The 17,768-nt window shown below is 36.5% G+C and overlaps 1 protein-coding gene across 3 annotated transcripts; it reads left to right on the top strand.

The window, feature by feature from the left end:
• The first annotated feature begins 344 nt into the window (after positions 1–344).
• On the top strand, positions 345–13,969 carry LOC139980168 (vacuolar protein sorting-associated protein 37A-like). 3 transcript variants are annotated; one of them, XM_071991615.1, is made up of 10 exons: positions 345–498; positions 3,326–3,522; positions 4,706–4,780; positions 5,923–6,037; positions 7,489–7,580; positions 7,990–8,302; positions 8,900–9,092; positions 9,708–9,835; positions 10,503–10,646; positions 11,236–13,969. In XM_071991615.1, exons 2-10 carry the CDS (start codon positions 3,398–3,400, stop codon positions 11,305–11,307), a joined length of 1,257 nt encoding a protein of 418 aa, XP_071847716.1. In that variant the 5' UTR covers positions 345–498; positions 3,326–3,397; the 3' UTR covers positions 11,308–13,969. The 3 variants fall into 3 exon arrangements, with proteins under 3 accessions (XP_071847716.1, XP_071847717.1, XP_071847718.1); XM_071991616.1 differs by having other exon boundaries at positions 345–483; XM_071991617.1 differs by lacking the exon at positions 345–498 and adding an exon at positions 581–886.
• Positions 13,970–17,768: the final 3,799 nt, after the last annotated feature.

Here is a 17,768-nt window from a genome sequence, read left to right on the forward strand (position 1 = left end):
ACACAATTTGCCTTCGGCAAATGATCTAATGTATTTAAACAAGTTATTTACTGTACATTTTAAAAGTCTTATGAGTGAATTTACATATTTTAAAAGTGCACATCTTGCAAACCAAAACAGTTGTAGAAAGTCACTGGTACTGATTCCTCCCCCCCCCCCCCGCCCCCATAGCTATCTCCCTTTTCCCTTGAACTATAAAATATAATGATTAAACATCTGCCCTATCATCCTCAGTACTACTGCTAGTTGCACTATATCACCATTCTTGTATGTATGGATAACTATTACAAGCAGCGGTCAGCCGCTATTTTGGGGAATTACCTTACGTACGCTAAGTATACGTATATGTCACACAGTACTTAATCAGTTGCTGTGTAATATCAACACGACACTTGAATCACCGATGCATTGTACGAGTACGAGGTCTTAACATTGAATAAAATTCAGTTTTCCAACGCATGACGAGTCACGAAAACGAATGCTGTCAGTATATTTCGGGTAATTGTTTCGATTGTATGTTAATAAAACATTCTAGTTATTTTGGTGTGTTGCTGCATATAACGGAACTCTTATCAAGCGTACACATCAATGATAGAGAACTGTAATCAGGGCCTAACGTTATTATGCATACTTACTTAGCCTAGGGTATCATTATATTCCTAGTATTGGCACTGTATTGTTATATACAGAAAACGTATGATGTACTGTATTCGCGAAAACTTGCAATGTGAACTGTATCCTGTTGACCGACAACATGGCATTCGGCCGAAGTATACTGTATTATCTGGATTTGTACTATGAGTCGATCATAGCATTAAAATCTTTGATAATTAGCGTTAGACTATGTACTAAATGATAGAGGTCCATCGTGTTAAATTATAATGAGGTTTGTTTGGACATTTACAGTTTACACTAATGTTAGAACCACAAAATTTAGACTACAGTAGTAATTTGAGACCTAAAAATGCCTAGATATTTCGTTCAAAAAAGAATTATATGTGAAATGGTGCATTCTGAGGCAAATTTAATCCATACATAAACCATACGTTAGTATGGTAAAGGGTAAACAAAAGTGTGTCAAATGAGGAGGTGGTTGTGGTCCAGGTAGGTACCAATAATGTACAGAAGGAGTCACTCGATATAATTAGGTCCAGGTATCAAGAATTGTTGTGTTGCCTAGCTTTTTTTTCTCTTTCTTGTTAGCCTTCTCTTCTTCTCAATTCTCATAGTCACTAGCTTTGATAACCATTCTTGTTTTCATAGTGCCCTTCATATGTGTAACTATACCAGTTTCTTATCATTTTGTCATGAGTTACATATATGAAAAATAAATTTGAATTGAACTGAAATTTCAAAATTTACCCAGAATGATTGCGGTATAGAGGCCCGAACCTAAATTATGGGAGAGCCAGAGGTGAATGCATAATTTTGTTATGAGGGTGCGCTGCCATGGGGTTATCTAAGCTGTCTCATATGCATGTATTAAAAAAATATATATTAAATGTCAAATGGTACATTCTGAGGCATATTTAGACTACAAATCAGGTCTATCATATATAGCTCAAAATACAAAGTTTTGCTAATAAATACTTCTTGTGAGCTTGATACACTTGTAGCAACGGTCCAATTCTTTCCCGGCTGAAGGCTGAAAACTGATTACAAGTGGAATCCCTCAGGGTAGTGTACTTGGCCCTATCCTGTTCCTTCTGTATATTAATGATCTGCCATCAAGTGTAGCTGGGTGTAGTGTGAAAATTTTTGCGGATGATACCAAACTATATAAAGCTGTGCACTCCTTAAGGGACTGTGATGTTCTGCAAAATAACATTGATAATATGTACAACTGGTCGGTGACTTGGCAACTTCACTTTCACCCGGATAAATGTCATGTTCTTCGAGTCGGTTGTTCTTATCTGGAATATCATTACGCTATGCCAAAGTATGATGGAGGAAGCCAAAGTTTAGAAGTCGTGAATTCAGAGTGGGACCTTGGTGTGGTTGTTGACAATGGCAATTTTAGGGAGCATGTTGCGTCAATTGTTTCCAAAGCCAACAGCATTCTAGGAATAATCAGACGGACCTTTAGGTATTTAGATAGAGACACCGTGTTGCTTCTTTATAAGGCCTTAGTGAGACCAGTTTTAGAGTATGGTCAGCCAGCTTGGTCACCTATTTATCGTCGGGAATCAGAGGCTATAGAATCTGTGCAACGCAGTGCAACTAAATTAGTGCCAGGATTATGTAGTCTACCCTATGAACAGAGACTCCGAGAACTGAACCTTTTTTCCTTGTCACATAGACGTCTGAGAGGTGATATGGTGTTTGTATATAAATATCTGAATGGATTGATAATTTCTACCCATGACCTGTTTATAAGATCACATGAATCAGTTACGAGGGGTCACTCCTACAAGTTAGTTAAACCTAGAGTGAACACTTCGCTTCGTCAAAAGAACTTTACGCAGAGATCTATTAGTTATTGGAATTCTTTGCCAGAACATGTTGTTGATTCTCCCTCTTTGAACTGTTTTAAATCGAGGCTTGATTCATTCTGGAAGGATAAACCTGGAGTGTTTGATTTTCAACAGTAACTTCTGGGGTTTAATTTATGGAGTTTTTTTTTCTTCTGTGGAGCGATGAAATGGCCTTTGGCCAACAGCATCGAATTTGATGATGATGATGATGATGAAGGCAAAATCACTGACTGAACCATTCCCCTCTGACCAACAGTTGGGGGCCTTTGTGCATGCCACTGACACTGGTGTCAAAGAACAGATTACTTTCTGTTTTGTTTAGCAGTGAATAACAGAGAGAGAGAGAGTCAGCAAGCTTGGTTGTATATATTTTTAACAGTAGAGGAGAATGCAGTCAGTTGTATTATATATATTTTTTTAACAGTTCTAGCATGTTGATAACTACATAGGCCTACTCCAGACCTGTTGAAGGATGGAATATGGAGATATAGGGATCTCTGTGAAAATCTATTCCATCGTGCTTACAGTGCTTATATTGTTTACTGTGGATTCACTGAATTGCTAGATTAGGTATTTAGTGCATACGCTGTATTCTTCAAAGGTTTGATGAAGTGTTATCAGCATATTTTATACTTGTGCTGTAATTGTTTGCCAACTTGGCGGAGTAAATTATTGCAAAATGAAAGGTTTTGTTGTAAAAAGTGTGACAATCTTTGCATGCCTTGAATACAAAATTGCACTTTGCTCTTCTCAATTGCTAGAAGCATTGCATTCCTTGAGCAGAAGCATATACTTTGCATGTTTTGACATTCTTCATTAACATTAAATTCCATTGTTTGTTTTGCCAACAGATCTTTTGAAGGTACACATCTTCCTGTGATTATATTATTTAGTAGTGGCACAGATGTGAAGTAAAACCAAATATGGCAGCATCTTGGTTGTCATACCTCACTAAGGATCAAACCAGCTCTAGTGGTTTGCCACCTGTGACAGCATTGCAAGAGCAACGTGGCAAGCAGATAACTTCCTTAAGAAATTTAAATCCCAAGTAAGTATGTATGTATGTATGTATGTATGTATGTATATGTGATCTTCCCGCAAGCAGGAACTCGCGAAAGAAGCCATGGAGGCTTGTAGACTCGCAAGCTGACCGAAGCCAATCTCTCGGCACACATTCATTTAACGTCCATGTCAGGAAGTTGTTATTGAACAACACCCTTGCCAGACGACACACATTGCTGTCGGCGGGGAATCCAACCGGGGATCTCATGACTGGGAGACGCCGGCGTTAACCACTAGGCTATACACTCCGCCTTCATTCAAGCAGAAGATTCATTCTTCGCCTTCATTCGCCTTCATTCCGCCTTCATTCAAGTACATTCAAGCAGAAGATTCAAGAACAGCTAACATACTAAAATGTTCTAGGTCATATGTTGTGCAGTCATATTCATATTTTTGGCAGTCTCCCATATATATTCTTTATTTCCATTACATTTTAACATATTTGAACCTTTGTTCGCGCAAACAAAAATCAGAAACATACTAAACATACTCCAGTGAATAATTTAGTGACATTAACATTTTGTGTAGCTGTTTTGAAGGACTGTTAACTTTGTCTCTTATCAAACAATATATTTACTGCGTATAATAGAGCTGCTATCTTTGCACTTGTGTAGAAATTTGCCCATTTTGCATAGCACTTTGTTATGCAATACTGGATAAATTATTCACTGTCTTCAAGATTCTATAAACTTTCGTATAGGCTTTTGGCCTCTTTGCAAATGAATCAACATTTGGTAGAAAGAAAGGTGATTAATTTATGTTTCTAGATACTGTAGGTAATTTACATTGATGCAATGAGTTTAAGATTTGTCGATTTCCTCAAATTGAAAAACATTATCTGAAGGCAACAGCTTCTTCAATTGGTATTCATATGTTTTTAGTCGGTTTAAAACTTTAAAAGTTTTCGATTTGTTTCTATATGATTTTAGTAATTGCACGAACAGTGTCAAAGTTACAAAATGTTGACCATATTCATCATTACTTGCTCACTCCTTTTAACTATACTTTACTTCGTAGCAGTTTGCATTCTGACTTATGTAGGTTATGTACAACATGTAAATATTCAAGCTTGCACCATGCATTATAGGCCTAACATGCTGCAGATCCTGGATGAAACTAAAGTTCTAAGGTTAACTTACAATGACTTTTATGTTTGTGTTCTATTTCAGTGTAGTCGAGATAAAGGTACAGGCAGAATATAGGATAAGTATTACGCAGCAGGGACACAATATCGCCATTCACATGTAAGTTATATGCAAATATTTTTAAATGAATCTGAAGTTTAAAAATGAAAGAATTATAATAGCTGATTTGCATCGCAGTTGTCAAGAATTGTGATGTTGACCTTAAACATGATACGATGTTGTTTACAATCAGTGGAGATAATGGGATATGCATTGGCATGGGGAGGGAGCTGTGGCAGATCCAGCATGTTAAAAAGGAGGGTTGCATTCCTGGGGTCCATTTATTTGGATCAGAAAAAGAAATAACATTTCAAATGTGTCATGCTGCAGGTTATTTTAGGCTATATTAGTAGCACAACCTTGTGTGTAGATCTATATTTAGGTCAAAGTTGTGATTATAATTTACCTTAAACTTTTTGTATGGGGTTGAAAAGGGGGCTGGACACCCCTATATTCCCCTAGATCTGTACCTGGGAGGATTTATGTATAAATAGTCTTAAAGCAATTGAGAATAAAATTAGGATCAACTTTCCTGGCAATGTGTAAACATTCAAACTTATTGACAAATTTGATGAGATCAAAAAGGAAATCTCATCTATAGCAGGGTCAATCTGTGATAATTGAAAACCAAGAAAATATTGGATCGAAGACATTCAAGCACTCAGCAACTACTTGTCTTGAGCCAAAGTTAGTTTTGTTGGAACCCCAGCTTTGTCAAGTTAATATCTCCACCAAGTTGGTTCAGTGTGGTAGGCTGTAAGCTAGGCTGAAGAGAACCCAACAAAGTGGGTGCTGCCTTCCTCTAGGTCTGCCTGAAGGAATTTTGGTAATAAAGTAATATGATGAACATGAAAAAAGCAGCAAGGCAGATGTAAATTTTGATGGTACCTCAAAGAAATCGGTGATGGAAAGTAAAAGTGAGAATCGATAACAGATGGTTCCATGCAGACAGTTAATTAGGCGGGTCATCCTGTGTCCCGTGTTAAAACTAAATATTTGCACCCAAATCATTGCATTCTCTTAAGCATGTGTAACCAGAGCATAACCTGGATAGTGTTTTGTTGTTGTGTAGATGTATCCTTTTCCCAAGTCTAAAAATACATTTTTGCCTGGTCACTGCGGTTTTGGCCCGCTACACACGGATCGTTACGATGTTCCTCTAGAGAAACTTTGTTAACATCTTTGAACCGTTATCTTTTCAGTATATTGCCACCACAGTTTCCTCAAGAAAAACCAGTGGTGCGTGTGTCACCCCCTGTCCGTCATCCATGGGTCAGTCCAACAATGGAAGTAATAGGATGCCCCCGTCTGTGTTCAGTGAGTCAATGCTCTTCTCTGCAAGTCTTATGTAACTTTGAGAATTGAAGAAATAATTTAAGGTTGAAAATTTGATCACTTAAGGTCAGACAAACCCAACTTTCATCTTGACTGTATATGACAGTTCCTTGTGATAAACAACTTTCCCAAACAGTTAAGAATTTTGCCCTGTTTAGGAGATATCCTCGTTAAATTGCCATTCTGTTAACCCTGTTATTTCATTGTTACATTCTAAGACCTTTTACTTGCTCATTTTTTGATATTTTGCTTTCTTAATTTCAAGGTGAAATGCAAACAGATTTGGCTCTGAAAACCAATGCCATCATTTGGGTCATGTTAAAAGCTTCAATATTTCAGGTTCAGCATTCACAAACCCTTCTCCATTACTGAAAATAAGCATTCCCCTAAAATGAAGAATAAAGAAGAGAAACTAAAACAATTAAAGCACTTGATGGTGTCATATTTAGACTACTTGATGAAGTCTTCAGCTCTGAGTGTGAAGGAACATTAAATCAGTGATAACTCCCATATGGAATCAGATTTCTCTAAGGTGTATGGGAATGTTGTTTAGACAATTATCTTGATCGCTTAGACCAATGATGATGATTGTGGTTATGTCTCCTCTCCTTTGAATATATGCCTAGCTCTGTCAACTAAAGAGAACTGTAAAATAAAACTGGATTGCAGTATTAGATGTCTCGGACAGTCTGTATCACCGTGGTAATAGGGAATATGAGTCATGCGGTGTTGCATGTCAACACAAATACTGTGTGTACAGTTTTGTACACACAGAACTGTAGTATTTTCAATACTTTATGGTAACAGTAATGAGTAAATCTCCCGATTGCTATACAAAATGTGGACTCTGAATAATTTTCTCCAGTAACGTTGTGGAGTGGATGTCACTTTGTGTAAAGACTTTCAACCATAGAATTATTTATTACATATCAAAGGAACATGCAACATCGGGAGGTTAGATTTTTAACCAATGGTGGATTTCCATCCAATGTCTTTCTAGAGAAAGAAGCAACATTTTCTGTTGGGGAACAGGGGGGGGGAGGGGGTGACGGGATGTTGACATTTCTATCCAAATGATATGCATTATACAGTAGACCAATACTTTTCAAATTTAACATTTATCATGAATATATTGTCTTCATTCTGAATAATGCATAACATGTCAGCATTTTTGTCTTGATACCCTTTCAGAATCTGCTGTTAAAAACACTCATATCATAAACAAATGACTAAACAAATACACTAAATGATAATATTAAATTATAATTCACATTGTTTTGTTTTTGAGGAAATGCACAACCATGCAATTTTGAGATAAGGGTTATCACATCAATGCCACACATTTCTTTCTTTTAAAAGGATAATTTGTAAGTTTCTGCTTATTTTCATTGAAAGATTTAAATGTGATGAATACATTCTTTTCTACCTTTCAGTTTGGAGTTCATACTGACTTAGGCAGAGTGGTACAAGATATAGTACAAGAATTTACTCAAAATCCTCCAATGGTTTTCCCATCAAATCAGCAGTAAGTAATTTTCATGTCCCTTTCTTTATTAACTTGTAAACTCTGCACAAAACGTAGTATGATTATTTTATGGAAATTTTCTTGGGGAAGGGAAGGGGGGGGGTGGTTGGGAGGAGGGAAGACACCCAACATGCGAGTCAGCTTCCACAACCTTGGGGTCACATCCATCCATTTTAGCATCCTGGATCTGCCCTGCATGGGATGAAATAGTGATCCTATGCAAGGAATATATAGGAACTGGCATCATAAACTACAGAAAATGGTTGTTACCAAAGAGAGAGATCTCTTAGTTTCATTTTAGAGATATCTGATCATGTGTGAATACTACACATCTTGTCATATAGACAAAAATTGTCGGCTCAGTGTAATTTACATATTAAAGGAAAACGTTTCCCTATTTCCTTTGCAGGTCCCCTCCTCCTCCTGCCATGAACAGTTACACACCGTACCCCGAGGGTCCACCAAACCAGATGCCAATGGTTCCACCATCTTACAACTCATTTCAACCTATGCAGAATCCGCCGGGTCAACCGCAGGAGTCATTTAGGCCTCAATGGCCTCCCATAACAGCACCCCAAGGAACTGCAGAAGTGTCTGGATCCATCAGTCACATAGATTTCCCTTCTGCGATGGACACAGCAGATCAAGCTACTAGTATGACCAAGTCAGAGGCTGATAGGAATTTGTTTGTACAACCGAACGCTCCTCCGCCATTACTGCAGGTGGATATTTATGTTTAAGGTCATCTGAAATAGAATAAGCAGCTAGGAACCTGTCCTATGAAAGGCTAATATTATGTATCTTTTAAATCACAACAGAAAACAAACTGTCTGTGCTCCAGCATGCAAAACCAATGACTGCAGACTTGGCATTATGTGTATTCAAAGGTGTCACATGTAATTAAAAAGCTTGCAATGACTGTGATACATCATCAATTCTGTAGTTTAGTAAGGCTATCATTGTACTGTTGACATATTTATTAGCTGACATTTTCTCACAGCAGGATAAAAATATCAGTTGGCATTGTTTTTCAGTACAAACAACCTTGTGAAATATCAGATATTATTAGCATAATTGTCGTCTTGTGTGAGCAAGAAGGTAGCTGTTCAGAATATTGCAAAAGAAAAATTGGAAGAAACAGAAAAAGCCAATTGAGTCCATGGATGTTGCATTGGCTGTCCTCTGAGAAGGGATGAGCCTTCTTGAAAGTGATTGCTTCCCCCTCCCCCCCCCCCTCCCTTTACCTGTCTGCAGTCCTGCATTTATAGGGTAAAGATTTATTAATGGTAACTATTTACTTATCAATTTTTTAATTTTAGGGTCCTGCCAATTTGTACCAAATTCCTGACATTGATGAATCATTTAACATCCTTAATGATCTATCAAGTGATGATCTTCAATCGCTACATGATGACGAGAGGAAATTTATGGAACTCTTTCATACTATGCCAGGACTAAAGAAATTCTTTGAAGACAGAACAGAGTTATACCATATATGCCAAGGACTAGCAAGTAAGTCGTAGAAACATTCATACACAGATTTCACAAGTCTCTGAGCTGGTAAATATCATTGATGACTAACATACAGTTTATGACTTAACATTCAGTTTACCCTTTGAGCTAGAGAAAATATGATTTGGGTGAAGAATTATTTCAAATTCTCGCGGCATGTTGGAGGTATTTAAACTTGATGCTACCGATGGTACTATTGCATTGTTATTGCATTTTCAGAACTAAGGTGACCAGGCTTAGTCCCCAGATTTCATGGACCATCCCATAATAATATCGTCTGTGGATGTCATGTACTCTCACCAATCATTTCAAATGTATAAAAAGTTCCAGAATAATGTAAATTTGAAAAAGAAAATGCCTGTTTCTATTTGAACATCATTCTTGAAATACTGCACTGACAAACATCGAGATCTCAAAATTCCACCTGTCTTCTTAAACATATACAGTAGATTCTATCCCTTGATGTCAACGAGAGGGTCATCATCAATGTCATGTCATCTGAATTAAATGTGCACCTTACTTTGAACTGCTTGCTGTGCTGCAACCACAACTGTGTAACAACTTGATTCTTTTCCCATGTAATCTTTGTTATTGTCTCTCTTTTTAATTTTCTAGAGCACAATCTTAGCTGTAAACCAGCATTGGAGAGAAAGAGGAAGACTGTAAGAGAATTAGAGGAACAGCAACAAGAGCTCAGAGAAAGATTTGAGAAGAATAGTATAAAGCAGCGAAGTTTGAACAGAGTAAGATATTAGAAATTAATATTTCTGGTTGTCATTAATATATGATCTAGGATAGAACAATATTTCCAAATGGTAGCTTTGTTTTGCGTGCCAGGGTGCTCATTAAATTTGGTTATGTCAACATTTGATTTTACAAGGTTTTGGTCCTAATTGACAGGGAAATGATTGAACCCACTATGACCTGTTGACATTTTCATCCACTAATAACATTTTATCTGTCGTTTTGTTACTAATATGGTTATGACAGAGTAGGTGAGCTGACGAGGTTGGCAAGAACGTATTCAGACACTTTGTACATGTTGTCAGTGATGGTGTATACATAGTAGAGTATGTTACATTAGTATGATAATGAAAGGAAAAGGACAAATTTCCACTTTAAAACCTGCTTGATTGTGTGTGTGTGTAGGGGACGGTCTGGTGGCGTATAATCAAGCAGATTCCATCCTTTATCATTTCAAACACAGATAATTATTTGATTTATTGTCAGATATGTGAAAGGTGCCCCACTTAATGAGCCCAATCATTTAATTGTACCATTTCCCTTCCCCTAAGAAGTTATTTTTAAAACTGCTGATTGGAGGCCTCTTATCAGTATTGCATTTTCTCCTTACAGTTTGACCTGTGGTGTTACTATTCTGTGTTCATTATTTGTTTTGTTTCATGACAGGAATGTGATCCTCAGAATTTGTTAGACAACATCAGAGTTGTAGCAGCTGACGCAGAGCACTCTTCAGATTCTTTAGCGGAAGAATTCATGGAGGGAAAATTACCTCTAGAAGACTTCTTGAAGCAGTACTCTGACAAAAGAACAGTGAGTGCTTCAGTATTATGAAAAAATAAAATGATTGTTGAAGTTTGAGCAGTAGTGACTATTATTTGACTTTTCTAGTATATTTTTGGGGCTCTTTGTTTACTTTTAAATTCTTTCATTTGTATGCAACAGTTGTTGATGAGTCATTGAAGAAAAGTTTCTTTCTTCTTCCATTTATCTTCAATTGGGGAGTTCTCAATAACCAAAACATTTAAATTTTGTATAAAAGTAGTTCACAAAATAGATTTTCTCGTAGTTGTGATAAATACTAAAGAGAAGACAACACCGAAGTAAGAATTATTTGAAGCCGTAAAGAATATGATCTTTAATCCAACTTTTTACTTGTTGTGAGATGGTCATGACAATTTGTAGTCATCTATTCCTAAGTACATTTGTGGACCACGGATCCAAGTTTATAACAGTAAAACTATTTCAGAACATACTGAGATTTCCAACATATAAACATGAAGTGCCAGCTAAGGCTTACCAATTCAAATGCATTCTTCAGAGATGTATAATAATGTGTTTAAGTTCTCCCAAATCACTTCCCTAATGGCACATTATCATCTTTACCATTTTCTTTTGACAGACATTCCATCTTAGGAAAGTCAAGGAAGAGAAATTATCCCAGATGATAGCAGACAGAACTGTCAGATACTAAAAGCATCTCGCTGTTTATTTAACTTACAATTCTACCAATCCAACCGGCTGTTATAAATTCATTGAAGGTTTGGTGGACATGTGAGGAAGATTTTTCTAGATTATATATGAAAAGAAGGCAACCTGATTTCATTTGAAGCTGATGAACATACTGAACCCTCAGACCTTCATGGCATTAAATAAGGATCATACCTCCCTTATGTGTACACATGCCACTAATACCCCCCCCCCCCCTCCCCCAGTTGATGTGCCAAAGTTAAGTTTTACAGAACAAAAGAGGACTGATGCAATGTAGCATTTGAAAATAATCCTTGGGTGTGTTTCTGCAGACTTGTAGCAAATCACAGCAAGCCTTTTAGTAGTTCCTTGTTAGCTGTTTCAATGCATGGACTTTACCCAGGGTTAATGTTAAAAAAGATCAAAAATTGCTCATGTAGGAGATTCAGGGAGCTGTACATGTATTGGGAATCTCGCGACAGTTTCTGACCTTGCTTTAAGACACCTTACCACATGCAGGTATAAGACTTATAAATAGATATTATAGATATAAATGGTACGATGTTCAGAGATATCCTGTTAGGTTTACACAGTAATACATTACAGCATAGGGAAAACTTAACTGGTTCTGGATCAGTTTCCTCACCTTCTTTGTAGCAGAAAAAATATATATATTTGAGTATGGTTGTTGTGTATACATGAGGTCTTTCCAAACATCTTAGCTTTTTAGTTCATTGTAGCTTGCAGATAGATGATCATTGTATTAGATTTAATGTCCGAGCTAAATAATATCTCCAATATTAATAATTTCAGTACAGGGTGTTTTACGCATATGTTTTCAACCTTTTATGCCATAAACTCCATTCTGAAACTGTATTGTCTAGACTTAATTTAAAAGACAAAATACATCTCATGTTATAAATTTTAATAGTTGAAATAAAACTCTCAATTTTGGTTATTCATTTCAGGATTAATTGTATATTTATTTCAAACATTTTCAGGCTATCTCAATGAAGACTTGAATTATACAAAATTTCATTTCATTTAGTTTGTTCTATCACAACATTAGTATGACATATAACATAGGAGATAAGAAACAAAACTTATTAAAAGAAGTGTACTAAAAAACCTATGATAGGGCTTGTTGGGTAGTGACACTTCCTGCAAAAAATACAGAACTTTACAATCAGAAAAGAGAATAATAAAAAAAAAACAGAACCACCCCTTCCTCTCCATTCCCTCAACCCCCCCCCCCAAGCAAAATGTTAATGTCTATAGACTTAGGTCATAAGATGTGCTGTAAAATTTTAGATTGAAGATTGATGAGTTTCTTCATGTCCTTAATCATGCTTCCAGACAATGAGGAGTTTTACATCTTAAATGTTTCAGCAAGGCAAAAATAACTTTAAAATAATCTGTAACAGGCTTATTGAGGCTTGACCATAAAACAAACGACTCTCTACTTTATTTTGGGGCTGTCCCAAATGACTTTCAATGGCAGTGAACTTTACTGGACACAGAAGTGCAGCAAATTTTCTTTGGTCATCTCAGTACACTGTAAGGTGAAATAATTGTCAATTTGTAGAACATTATGCATTTACCAGCAATGTCCTCATTTTATCATTTCTAACCCTAAACTAGTACAACAAAGTCAGAGTGTGACGTGTTGGAACAATGCATAACAATATTCAGAGAATAGGTAATATAGTTTTAGTCAGAGTTAAGGTTTGAATTGGTCCTTCAAGTTAAGAATTATGTTATGAGGTTAAACGCATGGGTCTTGTCCAACTGGCTACATACACTTTCATAATGAATCAGTATGAAGTCTAATTTATCCTTCACAGTGTCAATAAGTGTTTTCCCAGAATTATTTGTGACCAATTCTGTCAAATACAGGGACATGTCACCAAGTGCATTTTAGCAGTATTGCCCAATAAATAAACAGGTCAAAAATTGATCACAAGGCTGAATTATCAGTTTTGCCATAATAATTGTTAGGGATCCGTAAATTTCAGTGACTGGAAATTGAAATCAAAGAGTGGTCACACTTCCAAACCATTTTATTAAAACAGTCTTGCTCAGCAAAAGGAAACTTTTTCTTAAATATCATATTCCAAAAAGTCTGATTATATTCAGCAGGTCTTGGGTCACAAAAAGAATTAGCTATGCCTAATATTGTTGATTTTGTATTACTTTCAAGCTGGCAGTTTGCTTTATCAAGCTAAAGAACAGGATTATTAGAAATATGTCAGGGTAGTTGTGTCATTCAAAAATGGTCAGTACCAACTAACACATCTTTTACTCCTTAGTGGGTGATAAAATGTATTAAATCATTACAATGCAATAGTCTTGAAGGAAGCGATTAAGGTATAAGAAATATTTACAAGTGTCAAACGCTATAGTTGTATGAAAGGTAGTTAAAAGAAACACACTCCTTTATCTTCTTTCCTCTGTGTAATGGATGTGATATATCACATCATATTAATATTAAATGTAGAATTGCATGTTTATGTTCTGTATTATTGTTTCTTCTGTACCAAAGTACTACATTCTGATATTTTATAACTACCTTGTTTTATCTCATTTAATTAAAATTGGTGATGAAAAAGAGAACTTTACTATGGTTTGCTGGTTAACAATAAATAAGCATATCATAACAAAATTTAGACAGTGTTGTCCTTTTAAATATTATAATTTTGTCTGAGAAGAGGAATTTTATGATGCATAAGGTGTGCAAAGTATGCAGACTAACTACAGAAACATCAACGCTGTGGCAAGTGACAAAAACGGAAAGAGAAGTGTCAAATCAGGATCCCTGATACATCACTATGCACAAGCTTTCAAAACTACACATTGTTGTCATGGCCTGTCAGACCAAGTTCTATAATAAATGTATAACGTAAGGCGAATTGGAACTGCCGTTGATGTGTTAACTACACATTACATATGCAAACGATGTATCCAGTGCTAGCATTGTTTGATTTTCTGTTCATTCATTAAAATCTGAAGGAATGCCAAGTAACTTGCAATGACTAATGTGCAATGCAGGAACTGTCCCTCCCTGCCCCACCCCCCCCCCCCCCCAGTGGATGAGGTCATGCAAGATCCTGCACCTTAGTGCAAACAATAATTTGATCCTATGTTGATAGTCACGAAGGCACTACTGTACCTAGTATATCACATTACCCACACACCCGACATGAATTTACTATACCGTTTGCCATCTACAAAGTTTTACCAAAACTTTTGATTATGATGTAACTACCTACTTTTGCATATTTTACAAAACTACACCATATCCTTAAGCTAACATGAATAATAATGTGACAACAGGATTTAGCGGTTTGGAGGAGTCATTCTGTCACTTACATGTATAGCCCACTCGAGCCTTCCTTCAGACTTAAATATCGAATATGGTTTGTGGATAAAATCAAAAGATAGATGACTTTTGGAGCTCCAATAGTAACTATAGTTTCTATTTGGCAAAGATATTTCTATACAAAAGGAATAGGCCCAATGGTTTAAAAAGTGTGAGACATTAAACTGTACCCTCTCCCAGTCACTGCATAAGAGAAATCTGAAAGAAATCATAAAATCACACCACAAAATAACCCCAAAAGTCTGATTGGCTAGAAGTGAATAGAGACAGAGTCCAGATTTGTATGCGAGTTAACATTAAATTGATGATTGGTCACTATGCCTGATGGTTATCCAGGTGTTTACAAGCATTGCATCATGCAAACTTTAGAAAGTTGGCAGAGTGCCAGGAATACAGAGTATTAAGAGATGGCTTTAGACAGAATTTTACTTGTGAGATATCAAAGTCCAACAAAAAAATAAATGAATGAAAACAGAAAAATGTCAGTGCTACTAATGTTTCTATTCCAGTTTTTTCTTAAAATATGCTAAATTTCATAAAAGCTCCACATTAATGATGACATCAGCTCATTAATGATGACATCTGCTCCTCAGTGCAGGTTAAAATGTTAATTGTTCCAAAATGCTTCTAACTCAACCAAATCATGTTCTTTAAATGAATACATATTAATAACAGAGTACCCTTGGATGACATTCAACACTGTCTATCCTTGACAAATTTGACCTACATTGAAAACAAGTCATTTGAGGCCATAAAAGTCCCCTGTTTTTCCACTGAAGTTTGTATTGCACCTGAGGAACTGAACTAATGGTCTGTGTATCAGACTAATAGTCTAATCATGTTAATTAACAAACTCCTCTCAGATGTATAAAATGTAATTTTTCAAAAATATAAGTTTTATATATAATATATCTTATTGGTTTACATTTCAAAATTAACGTATTAAGTCATCCTTCAATAGAATATATCAAGACCTGGGAATGATACCACAAATATTAGAAATATGGAACACATTTTACTTCAAGTTAAAGATAAAATAATACAGAATGAATACAAAGAATCAACATTAACAATATGAGACAGAAAGGTTCTTACAGTTACTTAGTAGAATGGAGTTACCACGGGTCTGCCAATTATGTAATGTTTTCTCAATTCCACATAGCTTAACAAGATTATAGTAGCCTAAAGTAGCAAGATTTAAGTCTTAACATTTTTTATCTCACTTTTAGTTAAAGAAGTATTAAGATGGAACATTAGGGAATGAGTGGCAACAAAATGGCCTCAATAATGCAAAGCAACAAGTTTTCTAAAAAAAATTCAACCAGAAAGTATTTCATTTCCCAGAAAAAAATTTTCTTTTTAATTTTGGACAAGGAAATCAAATGAGAAGGATGGAGTCACAACAGGTACAGAAAATCAAAGTTAGAAAATTCACCTGCAGATAAGAAGAACAACCATAATTGCTAGAAGCAACACATCAATTTTTGCTTACGTTTATTATAGCCAGCAGTTTCAAGTCTACATGCACAGACAGAATTGAATCAGGACCAGCTGGAGCTATTTGAGCCAAACACAAGATAGATTTGAGCAAGTCAAACTCTACATCCTACAGAAAGGAGATATGAAAGGCCCTTATGCACATTTAAAATTTTTATGGCTCTATTGCTACTTGAGCAGTGACTGAAAAAGTCAATCAAGGGATATATCTTTCTGGATCTAAATTCAGTATTCACAGATCACCAACCTCTACTTCACCAGGATACAGCTGAGCTCAATTCCACAGTGCAATGATGAGTAGCTAGTCTTGCTAATTACAACTCCAGTATAATCAACAGACAAAACAATACCCTTGGAAATGCTATCAAGTTGGAAAGAGAGATGCCAGATATGCACAGACTATGCAAGGAGTCTACTCGTCAGGGAGAGATGCACAGCATGCAGTTAGATTGACCAGTCTAGAAATGTCAGCTCAGATGGGTAGGATGCTGACATTGGTACTCCTAAAACTGAATGCAGGAACAAGATGAGGAAACACAAAGAGTGATCCATTTTCTACATATAAGATTAACCCATCACTACTAAAGCCAAACAATCGTTGCAACTGTGGTCCCAGTTAAGATTACCAGAGCCCCCCAGCCGTCCCCCATCTGAAACCACAATGGCCTGAATAGACAACATTTACTGCTTGCCTAAAATAAAACCATTTGGAAGGATTGCAAGATTCAATAGACTTGATCTGGAACAAAGAGAACAAGAAGCAATGTGACGCATATTCTAGTTTGTGTTGACATATTGCTTGCTTGTTGTTATTATGACGTCACACATGGTTCGCGTTTTGGTGGTTTGCTCTGTGGTGTGGCGGGCTATGTATCACATGCTCTTAGAAGAGTGTGCAGATGTTTTGTTTGGAATGATTCGGGTTGTTGGGCTGGAAGACAGCAAAACCGGTTCAAACTGGTTGAGTGCTCATTTGCATGTGCTCATCTGCATATCAGGTTGGCACTCACCAATCAAGAGTTGGGTGAGAGGTCAGCTATAAGTTTGGACCAATCAGGTCCAAGGGCAGAGCGTGTGCCCTGTGCTTGGCGTCGTAAGTTGTTATTGTAGAATCGGGGGTTTAAGTGTCTCCCAAAGACGTATCAGGGAGTTGAAGTCTGTCTCCCGAAGCCTACAGACATATAACAGAGGGCTCCGTAATTTATATTTATAATCAGCATTTATGCTCGTGTATTTTAACCATCTAAAGTTATAGTTGTATTCATCGTTGAGTTTATATACCAAGAGTTGATAAAAAGGAACTTAAAATCAAATATCCGCTTTTGAAGACTACTTATGAAGACTTTCATGTTTACACTCGGTTTAACGTTACGAGTGTAAGGCCCGGCTTACCTTTACCAACTTATACCTGGAAATATAAAAAATAAGTCTCACAGCAAGTCAACCAGTTCTAGACTCTGTAGAGGCACGGTGACCAGACACAAGCTACACCTGTTTGCTTACAAATTAACCTAGACAAGACTGCTAACCACTTGTAAACGCTTGCTACTGCGCGTGTGGGTGTTTGTGCGAGTGTGCCCGGGTGCGTG

The sequence above is a fragment of the Apostichopus japonicus genome, chromosome 14, assembly GCF_037975245.1.
Source record: "Apostichopus japonicus isolate 1M-3 chromosome 14, ASM3797524v1, whole genome shotgun sequence".
Classification (NCBI taxonomy): domain Eukaryota; kingdom Metazoa; phylum Echinodermata; class Holothuroidea; order Aspidochirotida; family Stichopodidae; genus Apostichopus; species Apostichopus japonicus.